This window comes from Pelodiscus sinensis, chromosome 1 (assembly GCF_049634645.1).
Source record: "Pelodiscus sinensis isolate JC-2024 chromosome 1, ASM4963464v1, whole genome shotgun sequence".
Classification (NCBI taxonomy): Eukaryota; Metazoa; Chordata; order Testudines; family Trionychidae; genus Pelodiscus; species Pelodiscus sinensis.
In genome coordinates, this window is record NC_134711.1 from 189,151,924 (window position 1) to 189,164,042 (window position 12,119).

Here is a 12,119-nt window from a genome sequence, read left to right on the forward strand (position 1 = left end):
GGCTTAAATGAGGATGGTCCACAAAGATATGATATACTTCGATAATGTCTCACAAAATCTTCCTTGAACTGTTTAATTCAAAATGACTTGAACATACAAGAAAGTCACATGGATTTAAAAAACTGTCTGAAGAGCAGACTAGTAAATAAAGCGCACTAATAAAATTCAATGCATCTGGTACAGAAAAGGAGTCCAGTGAGCGACTATGAAGGCTAATAGTCCATTCTGTCTTAATTCATATCTTTATTAAAGATCCAGTGCAGGGGAGTGGTAAACACCAAATTAATTAAGACTGCAGACAATACTTGGCAGTGTTATGATCTCCAGAAAGAGAGAATTAATATAATGGCACCAGAGTTGCAAGAAAAATCTGGCAGGCAATAATATGTGATTCAGCCTAAAAAAATACAGATAAATTCAGATATGTCTGGGGAGAAATAATCCAATATGTAGATATTTTCAATGAGAGAGAGAAACGTTATTGAAAGAACCAATTCATGAGTGTGAATGTCAAACGTTAGTGTGAAAACACTCAAAACCAAAATCCAATATAGTTTGAGGCTCACAGCTTGTATCGTGATTGGGGAGCAGACAGCTTCTGTGGGTCCCTAGGCAAGATGTGGGGTCTTGGGCAGAAGGGGTGGGATTGGAGGGCAGCCAGCCCTCAGCACTGCTCAAACTGCAGCACTGCCCTCCCCCCAGCCCTCAGAGCGTGTGGCATGGAGCTTGGGTGTCAATTTAAAAGGCCTAGGTCCGCCAGAGTGGCCATGGCTCAGAGTCCTTGGCCTCTTTGAATTGCTGGCCCTGAGGCCTATGCTCCCTTTGCCCCAACCTCACCCCCCAACAACCGGTGAGCCTGATCATGGTGTATTATACAACAGACCACAAGACCTGTGCTGAGCTCCATGAGGGGTTCTTCCATATATAATATATTGCAGCATTGCCATAGGCCATATACTAGAATCATCATGCAATAATCTGAGAAGGTGAAAGTACCTTTCTGTTTGGCACAGATGAGGCCCTAGGACATGGCAATGCCAGAAATGTCTCCTCAGTGCCAGAAAGCTGTTGACGAAACTGAAAGGAGTACCTCACGAGGAATACAATTGACTGTGGACTGAAAGGACTCTGATTTGGGGGACTGGAGAAATATGTGTATATATATGTATATATATATATATATATATATTTGGTGAGGCTATGATAAATAGGGAGTGTGGCATGTAATTGCCTATTAATATTACAAGGATGGTGATAAAATAGAGAGCGAATGGTTGTAACCTGGAGGAATGGTATTATATTAGAGAGAGAGAAAGAGAGAGAGAGGCTGGGTTTCAGGAAAAGCTTCCTAATAGAAGAAGAGGCTCGGAGTGAAAAGTCTGAAAGGACAACTGGTACTTAGGAATAAAATAATTGTGCAACTTATGTCCACTCCATCAGTAGCCACTGTAAAAATAAAAAATAAACACTGCTCTCACCATTCCCAGCTGAGTTCTTGCACATATGCTCTGCAGTGTTAGCTCAACAGTTTAAAAATATCGCGATTCATGACCTTCAATTCAATGAATCCTCTTTCCCTTTTTGTTAACATTACCAAAACATAATTAGATGGCTCTGGACCTGCTGGTACACCTTAGCATCTCTCCAGGCTGTTCCAGACATCACCCTATTAGAGAGCTAGAACCAAAATCCAGCGAAGAAAGCTGAGAGAATCTAATTGACTCTGGCGAGCTTTAGACCAGGCCTAGAATGCACAGAAATGGAGTAGCTTTCTCACTAAACCAGGAGAATCTTCCCAGGGGAAAATAAGAAAATTTCAAATGTATCCCTTATTTACAAGTCAATAGAATCGAAGTTACAAGTGATCTCTAGATCATGAAAGTTTCAGAAAGAAGTTGAGAGAGACTGGAAAAGCCCCAAAACTCATTACCCTAGGCCCTCTGACATGATACATCTGATACAATTGGTCACGTCCTAATCGAAAAGTGGATATTGGAGATAGAAGTTAAGCTTTGTCGTGACTGGATCACTAACCCCTCCAATCAGACATCATAACCCAAATTCACAAACAGGAAATCTCAATCGTCATGGAAAAATCTCTATCACCACATGGCCTTTGAGATGCTGCCATAATCTCCAAATATAAGCATTGATGAAAACTTCAGTGGTATCTAAGATTCAGAGCTATGTGGTAACTACTGGCAAACAAGACTTCTTAATATCAACTACTGCAATTCATGGAAATCTTTCAGGAAAGAGATCCAAGCACCCTTGGAACCTTCTCAAGTTAATACTTAAAGAGTAGCCTACAAATTATGCAATTCGTTTAATTAAATGGAGGTCATTCTGCATCAGTGACACATTCTCAAGCCTTGGTCTGCTATGTCTAATTTATGGCTCATAGAAAGTGCAGAGCTGAAAGACTCAAGAGCTGTCATCCCATGTCAACCAAAGCCCTTCAGGACTTACTTGCCATTCATATTTCAAATCTTCTTTCAAACCTGTTATTCTTTCACTGCTGAGTAAATCTCCATCATGCACAATAAATAGTGTCCCTCTTCTTTTTCTTCCTTTTTCAGTGGTTATATCCTTCATACAACTCAAATCTTTTCAAGGTTTATTGTTAAGACATGAAAAATGGGGTAATTTAGGGAGAAGGATCCATGTACTTCTTGTTAACCTCTTTATTAGTGCTAAACTACATATGCCTATTAAAATATCTGTACCCACCCGCGGGAAAAATCCATGACTATTTGCTTTTGTCTGTCCTCTTCCCCATCTGGCTTTGCTGTTTGTTGAGGCTGTTTGCTGAAGTACGGAAAGAGTTTGGAGATGGAGACCAGAACCAAGCATTAGGTCCCTTTTGATGTCTGAATGAAGAGGCAACGGTCAGCAAGGGCAGCAGAAAACATTGCAGTTGCCATGCACAAATATACTTTACTGCATTCTTTAGGCCCTTCTGGAAAAAAAAACCTTTTTCAGTAGTTACAAAATCAACATAGAACTGTGCCAGATTCTAATGGAATGGCAATCTCTAGGAGAAATTTCATAAGGAAAAACAGTAAGGAGTGAGAATATGTAAAAGTTAGCTAGTAGTCACATGACAAGATTTAAAACAAAAGATTACTAAAGTTTCTATGTTTATTTTCTACGTTTAGTGTGATTTGCAAAATATGATTCACCAGAAATTATGTGGGTCTCAAAGATTGAAAAGAACCTTTCAAAGACACAAGTGCAAGTTCTTTTCAAATTGCTCCAAACCATTGTCAAATTTTCTATTTTCCACATTTTAAACAATGTTAGGCCAGGCCTATACTGTGGGAGGGAAGTTAATCAGAATTGTTAGTACTAGGAAACATGGCACTTGCTCATCCAATCTGAATGGATATAATTTTTCTATTTGTAATTTCTAAAATTTATTTTTTTTTAATTTCCAATGAAGTAGAAAATTTTGTGGAAAACAGTTTGTGTGAAAATGTTCATTTCAAATATTCTTATTATCCTAACCATTTTAATAAGCATTCTTATGCTTTGACTATTCATATTGTATAAATTTTTATTCTGCACCATTCTTAGGGAAGTGTAATGCACAACATTCTCAGAAGATAAAGCGGTTCTGTGGGACTATAACTTGTGTGATTTTGAGGAGGAGGAACAGAAAAGGAAAGTAGGAGGAGATGGAGAAAAGAGACCAATTCAGGGACTTCTGTGTTATCATTAAACAACATGACACAAAATAACTTTACAGTTAGCTGCTATTCTTGAACATTGGGTTGCATAGCTCCAAACATAGGCAATCAGTGCCTTAAATGAAGGGGAATCTGCATACAGCCACAGAGTTCCTGGGCAGGTCACGGGCTTATCTTCTGGGGATGTCTTCAAGGGGACTTCTACTGCTTCACCTTTGCACTAACCTTGATCCATGTCATGAAACCAGAACGAGTAAATAGAAAAAGGACTCTTATAAGAAATCCTGTGTATTACATCTGTATTACATACCGGAGTTGCTATGGACAGCTTTCTGCTCTTTGATAACCTCAGTGGGACCATCATATGCACCGTCAAAAACAGAATCTAGCCAATAGATTACAAATTTAGAGAGGTCTAGGCAGGCTGGCCTAGTATGAAACAAGGTCCATGCTATCTGAGCTAAGACATATTTCCTAAGTGTTCTTTGAGAAGTCTGGATGTAGGTATCTACAATGAGCAGCAATTCTTTTAAAAGCAAGCAAGCAAAGAGCTGGTTTTCCATAAAAAAAGGAAAGGACACCTAACACACTGTGCAATAGCTGAGAATCTGAAATGAAGAATGTGGCTCATTTGCAAGTCCCTTTATTCTAAAATTCAGGATCGGGATACTAATATTTAATGTTTACTCCACATTATATCTGAAAGTCACTAACTGTCAGGGGAGTTAAGCACTGAAATAAATTGCCTAGAGAGATTTAGGAATCTCCAAGAATGGAGATTTTTAAGAACAGGTTAGACAAACTCCTGTTAGGGATGATATAGAGCAGGGGCAGGTCCACTGACCCACAGAAAAACCAGTCCACACACAAGTGAAAAGAAAAAAAAAACCCAGTCCTCAATGAAGTGGCTCCCAACAGAGGAGAAAGACACTCTCCATATTCCCCCTGCCCACCAGAGCCTAGGAAGGCCCAGCCTCATAGATTTTGTGTGTTCCAGCCCTGTGATAGGAAAGAAGCGGGGGCTGGAGCACCAGCACAGGATCACCAAAGCTGGATGTGGGGTGCTGAGCTTCAGGGGCCAGACTCAGGCAAGCTGGGGCTGCATTCGGCCCCTGGGCCTTAGGTTCCCCACCCCTGATCTAGATGGTGTTGGGTTCTGCCATGAGTGCCTAAGACTGGACTTGATGACCTCTCGAGGTTCCTTCCAGTCCTGTGATACTATGATTATATGCAAGTATAACTAATTCAAAAGCAGAAATCACTCTTCTGAAACACGAATGTGCAACACTCATTAGATTGCTAGGCTGCTTACTTGTTTTAAGAAGCCTCACACTTCTCCTCCTCACCCCATGGGTCTAAGCTTGCTGTCTTACAGTTCTTATGGGAGATTTTCTTTTCAACTTTCTCCCTTTTGCAGTTCTGTATATTTAGTTATATCCCACTGTTTCCATGGCATTTTGTCTAATACATTCTGTAATAATCTCCAATAAATACACATCCTTAGAAGAGTTCTTGTGGTGGTTTTTGCTCATTTTATCATTCCATTCTGACAGTATTCGTTACTTACTGATAATCAGCCACATTTCTCTTTTAATCCTATCCTGTCATTAATGTTTTAATATTAAATTGTCAGGTGCAAAAACATGCTATTGCATATTTCTTTTCAATATTTCACCACAGTAGATCAGATAAACATGGGAAAGTTGTTCTTGTATTTGATACCTTTGTTAGCATACATTTTCCCCTCAAAATATTGATCGCTAGTGGAAAACAGCTCAATAATCCTGTTATATCTTAGCATCCTATTCATCAGCACTGGGAATCCAAGACTTTGAGGTTAATCGATATTCACCATTTCAGTTCTTGGCCATATTATCATTGAATTGATCATGAAGAGAATGCAAAGCAATTGTCTCGTAAAACATCACTTTTTTAAAAAAGCTGCCATGATTAAATTACTGCTAAAATACTGAGATAGTAAACAGCAAACTCTACAATCTTTCTAGTAAAACTAGACTAACGTTCCCTGCCTTTCTCACTGAGAGTGAGGAATTATTGAGGAAAAACTGTAATTAAATACAGACTCTATATTTAATTTGCACAGTGACACCCTCAAGAATCAGATTTTCTGAAGTATTTTCCATGATATGGCAAGATAAGCTAAACAACCTTTTAATGAACATCAGTTTCTATGGATAGTTTTTACTTGCTTTGTGACTGCATGCGATTTTTTTTTCCAGATATGATCAAGGCCATAATAAATGTACTAAGTCTTCATTTTTAATGGCTTCTTGCACTGGTTCTATACAAAATAAGTATCGTATCTAATGGCTTATTAGGCCAGCCCACCATATATAGCTCATAAGAATGTGGTTCCAGCTTTTATTCTTCCAGGGACATAATCGGGATGGACTTAATGGAGAAACAAGCCACAAACAGGAACGAATGGTGATATTGGTGTAATGCTCTCCAGGTCTGTAAAGATGCTTTGGGATGAGAACAAGATCATTAATGGATGAAGCTTCATCAATTAAAAAAGTCAAAAGTCCTACAAGAAAAAAATGTTGAGGCTCAGCTGATCAGTAAAAAAAAGCTACGTCTAGACTGCAACCCTATTTTGAAAGAGGCTTTTTCGAAAAGATACTTTCGAAAAAGCCTCTTTTGAAAAAGAGCATCTAGACTACAATCAGTACTTTAAAAAAAAAGCACAGTTTGCATTACATAGCACCTTGTTTCGAAAAAGCACTTTTGAAAAAAGGCGTGATTTCTCGTAAAATGAGGTTTTCTGTGGTCGAAAAAACTGCAGCATTCTTTTGATTTACTTACGAAAGAACGTGGCAGCAGTCTAGATGCAGGGGAAGTTTTTTTCAAAAAAAGGCCACTTTTTAAAAAAACATCCTGTAGTCTAGACACACCCAAAACTATTATCTTCCTTCAGCCATTAGAAGGACAGATGTTGACGTCAGCAGCTTGCCTAACTAGGTAGATTGTTTCTGTGTACTGTGTAGCCATTATGGCTCCAGGAACAGTATTTCCCTCTACAATAATAGGAAAGAGGCGGCAGAATAATATATTTCTTTCTAGATTTCAGAATTACCAGCAAAACTGAGCCATCCAAAGATACTGTGATTTTCCAAAGGGGTAAGAATCAGGCTATTAAGAGACAAGTCCTGTTGGTGAATTTTTTGAAGTAGTTCTGAATGGGTAATCGAGAATGAAGGAACTTTTAATAATATTAAAATAACAATAATCTATTTTATGATGAAGAGAAATTAAATAGAATCCCACATCATTATATGTTTGGTAATTTTAATTCTTTTTTCCATTTTAACAGGTTTCAATAATAATAAAGATATTTATAGTAGTTTATGGGCTCAATCCTATTCTTTAATGCAGACCACAAATCACATCATCAGCTACTGTACGGTATTTGTGTTGGGTATGTACAGGCAGGTCCTTGTGCTCAGTAGTGGTCTCTATGGAGCAGGTTTCCACCTATGAAGATCAGATAGTTGGATCACGGCTCTCATGGGGCAATGTAAAAAAATGGACTAAAGTGGATTTAAAATGATACCGATATCACTGAACAAAGCAAATGATCGCTTAAAAATACTACATTTCTGTACCAAATTAGTCTAGTTTCATATAATCTCAAAAGCATCAATGAGGAACAAAACCATTGGAACAACATATTTACGACTGACAGAAAGTTGTATTTAGAACACAGGATACATAGAAACAAAGAATTCCATTTCTGTCAGCATTATGTGTATCTAAATTGGAGAGTGGTTACCTGAATGGAGAACTTACAAACTTAACTCATTTCAACACAGACTACAGCAAAGTGTAAAAACATCCTTGATATGCAATGCACTGACAAATGGCTCTGATTATCGTCCCCTTGCTGCAATACTCAGCAGCTGAACTTGCACATCCTATGCATGTACGTTATTTCCTTGAGCATATAATAGCAGATATATTCAGTGATTATCCACATTATACATTTCGTTTATAGTACATCAATGTGCACTTTCCATGTCATACAGTCTCTATACAGCATATGGTTTTCTTTGGTTTCTTACCTACTATTGGCTAGAAAATGTCAGCTTGCTACTCTAAAATCCTGGCTTCACTGAAATCAATGGTAGAACTCCCACCATTGATTTCAATGGGACCAGGGTTTCACACCTACACTCCAGTTTGTGAATTTAAATAAAGTCAATGGGATTCTTTAAAGCAAAAGGGATCTTTGCTGCCTCAGTAGATACTTTCAGTGCATACTGTAGCTGTTTTGTGGGGCCCTAACTAGAAAATTCAATTATCTGCATGACAGTTTGCAGTTTTCTATCAGCAAAGTAAATTTTCTGTAGACACAGCAATTCATATAGTTATTTTCATAAACATACAGTTTAACTTCAATATATACATAAATATATTTGGCATACAGCAAAGAGTTTACTATATGATGTGTGTGTCTGTGTATACAAGCTTTCACACTGTGAGAGCTTCCAAATGTTGTCTATAGTATGTTTGTACCAGGTATGCCTATTAAAATATGGGAATCAATTGCATGCATCATTTAAAACAAACACAATCAATGTACCTCAAGATCTTTTACTCCATAAATAACTTCACCACTGGAGGATAATCACAACAGAACAAATAGATTATGACACTCAAAACCAAATTTTTTTATAGCAAATAGAATTTTCTTTTAAAAAACTCAAGTCAACATTATGCCACAATGCCAAGAAATTCTGATTTCTTGTCTGGTGTAAAACAAAAACACATGTTAATTTCCCTGGGAGCAAGCTAAAAAAAGCCAGAGCTGTCTCAAAGCTTCAAGTCACACCTAATCATGAGGATGCATCAGTGCTAAATGTGCAATACATTAATTATAGTGGAGAGATGAAATATTATTGAGCTACAATCAACATCAAGGAACCTTTGAGCATTATAGAAAACACAGAAACCATACCCAATAGGGAAAGTAAGCCACAATAGCCTACCTGAGACAAGTGAGACTGTGTCTTTCTCCCAAGAGACAACAGTGATGTATGCCTCCACAGAGGAGGGGATAATGCACTTGAAGACCGCTACATTGCCTCTCATGGCTTTCTGGTCCTCCACACGGACTGTATAGGGTTCCCGTAAAACTAAAATGAAAGAATAGTGAGACTTTGTTAATAAGTGAGATGGTCAGGGCAAGATAGAATTCAACAGAAAGAAGTCCTGTCCGGAAGAACAGGTGGGTGTCATTTACCCATGGACTGAATGTAGACACCACATTTCCTTGGCCTGCAAAAATAGCAATCAGAAGATGATCTCATGCCCATTAACCCTTTCACTTTCATGTGCCGCATGGCCCCCTTAGTCAGTGTCACAAATCCCAAAAGGTGGGATCATGCCCTTTTCCAGTTCTTGCTTTGATCTTGCACAATTCACCCAGGATGAAAAAAATAAGAAAATATGATTAGATTTTCCTCATCCTAATGGCAAGATAAGAGAGTAAATGTTGTGTTTGAGCAGGAAAATATGTGATAATGTTACACAGCTGATCAGAAGGGTCTCCCTAAAAGAACTTTAAGACCCTCTTGCGTACTCTAATGCTATATTGTACCCCATCACATTTCAATGTTCATCCTTCAGTTAATTCTAGGTGCAAGGGGAAAACCATTTCCCAAGAGAAACAGAGACTCCACATGAGAAAAACAACACACACTTGCATGCTGGCTTGCTTAGGTTCTTACACCACACTTCCTGCACCAGCTGAGCATTCTACTTTACCAGAGAGAGAACAGGACCCCCCCAGTAATACTGGAAGCTTCCCACATAGAGGGTCTGTTGAATTAAGCTGGCAACCTTCTCCTGGTGTGAGGTTAAGGTGGAAACCCAGAAAGATGGAAGAGAGAGGAATTGAGGATGGAGAATGAGAAGAGTTGAACATGCTAACCAGAGAATCAATAGAGGTGAATGAGAGGGAAGGAAGGAGTGTGCTCAGACTTGCAGAGAAATGTTGAAGGTCTCAAAGATTGAGCAGGAAAGCGGGGCCAGAGATGGAGCAGGTTATACTGAAATAAATAGGTCAGTGATCAGAAAAGGGAAACTAAAAGATTAGGTACATTAGCAGGAACAAGTATACTAATGATTCTGCTGGTACCTGGGAGAATTGGTCTAGAGAAAAAAGGAAGACGGCAGGGAGTGGAAAATAAAAGAGGCAATAGCATCTACCAAGTTAGTACAACAGCTGAGCATTTTGGGGTAGAGGGTGGAATATAAATGGGAGAAGAGGAAATCCAGGCACTGTAATCAATAGGAAATAGAGATGAGAATTCTCTGTGTATGGATAGTGACTAACAGGAAAGGGAGAAAAAGCTTAATGCCAGATGGAATACAGTTCAAATGTGGAAAAGGTGGGAAGTGGCATGAATGAAGGAGTAGGAGCTCAATACCACCACTGCTCCAGATCTGGTCTGGGAGAAAATAGACCACTACAAGAATGCAGCTATAGGGAGGGAGAAAGAGGAGGCCAGTTTCAGTGAATATAAAGCAATGAAAGGGGCAAGAGGCAAAATGTTCACACAGGTCTAGAAGTCATTACTGCTGAGAACAATTTCAGCACTCCATGGTGATCATATCAGAATGGGACCATTGTATAGTAACTTTCTCTAGTCCCACTGGAAAATAAAATCACTAAGAGCAAAATCTAGGTGTAAGCACATTCACTCAAGTGGGTGTAGCTATAGTAGCTTCCCAGCAGAGCCAGCCCAAGCTACGGGCTGACCAGGCTATTGCCCGGGGCGCCCCTTTGTAGGGGGCACCGCACGGGGCTTCCAGACCAGGCGGGGGTGGGGCCACCCATGCGCCCGGCGCTCGGGGTGGGGCCGCACATGCACCGGGCGCCCAGGGACCGTTGGCGCCGTGCGTCCTGGGGCAGGGCTGCGCATGTGCTGTACTCCCGGGGTGGCGCTGCACTCCCGGGGTCCGGGGCGCATGAATGGTTCGGGCCAGCCCTGCTCGCCAGTATTTGGATGCATATTTCTGGAACAAAGTAGTCATGGACTTATAAAACGGTGACCCTTTTATAACAGCTCCTTAAAAATAAAAGAGTGTATAGCCAGATTCAAATGGCAAGTTAAACATGAGCAAACAATAAAGGGTTTTAAATTACAATGCAAGCCCTCGATCATAAAGAGGATTTTTTTTTTTTAGTTTTACATCCTGCTTAAACAATTATACAGTTCAAACGTTAAGAGGTATTAAAATAAAATATATCAAAATTAAGTATTAAGAGAACACGGTATCATTAGTCTAAAATATATTACTGATTATAAATAATGAGGCAAAGTGGCTAACTCTGGTCACAGACTTGCTGAATATTTAGAAACATATGCTCTTTTACATTAGCAACCTTATGGAACTCCTTTTCATGCAAAGAAGCCAGCTACCCTCTTCTTTCTATGCCCCAAGGAAGGGCTCACAAAACACAAGGATCTCTTTCTTTATGTGGCTAACTGTCTTCTACCTCTAATGCTGCAGGGATAGCTTGCAGCATGGGCTATTTTGAGAAGGTATCATGACAATGTTATGAACAGGGCTAGTGAACATTGGTTCACATTCTTTTCTAAACTGCTTGTACAGTTACAGAAACCTGTCATGTCATTAAAAAAAAGCCACTCCCAGGGCAATCGTTCTAAGAAACAAACATACACAAACACCTGCAAAATAGTGAAACTTGACAAAGGCTGAACTAGTCCCATTTCCTCAATCTCTTGCTGCGGAGACTTGTAGAATCTGGACCTTCACATTTTGGCATATGGGAAGGTAAAAGACACATGCTTATCGGATTTCCAAACCAACCTGTTAATCTTTGGATTTTGCAGTATCCAAGGAGGTTGAGATATCACAAAAGTAATTGTTCAATCCCAAACAGCACGAGACGGTTCTTGTTTATATGCATGTGTCATGATTATGAGGGTTAGCCAGCAGCCTGGGGATTAAGGGGTTAACTACACCTAGCCAGGTGGAGTGACCAATAGGAATGTAGGTGGGACTTTTCAAACTGGGACAAAGGAATTTGGGTTTTTTTCTTTTCTCCCTTTTGTCTCTCTGAGAGTTCTCTGCAGCTACAGAGAGGGACAAGCATGTCTCTCTCTCTCCAAGACACCATTCTTCATTTTCTGTAAGTAGGGTAAAGTTTAGGCAGTTTCGTTAGATTTTATTGTTTTAAGGATTGGGTATGGGATCTGAGATCTGGCACTGTGTAAAAGATGTTTTGGCTTTTCTTTGTAACTAAGTTCTAGGCCCATGGAGTTTCTCCATGAGTATATTTTGTTACCTTCCTCTCTAGTCATTATACTTGCAACCAGAATATTGTTGTAATAATAAAAGTTCTTTCTTTTCTTTTATTAACCTGGCAGTGGTTAATGG

General features: G+C 39.4%; 1 protein-coding gene across 2 annotated transcripts in view; it reads right to left on the reverse strand.

Moving 5' to 3' along the window:
* The window catches only part of DSCAM (DS cell adhesion molecule), a 695,768-nt gene that overhangs the window by 567,249 nt on the left and 116,400 nt on the right, over positions 1-12,119 (reverse strand). For both annotated transcript variants that reach the window (XM_075912112.1, XM_075912115.1), the window contains exon 3: positions 8,699-8,845. In XM_075912112.1, coding sequence (XP_075768227.1) covers positions 8,699-8,845 — 147 coding nt within the window. The remainder of the gene's footprint in view (positions 1-8,698; positions 8,846-12,119) is intronic.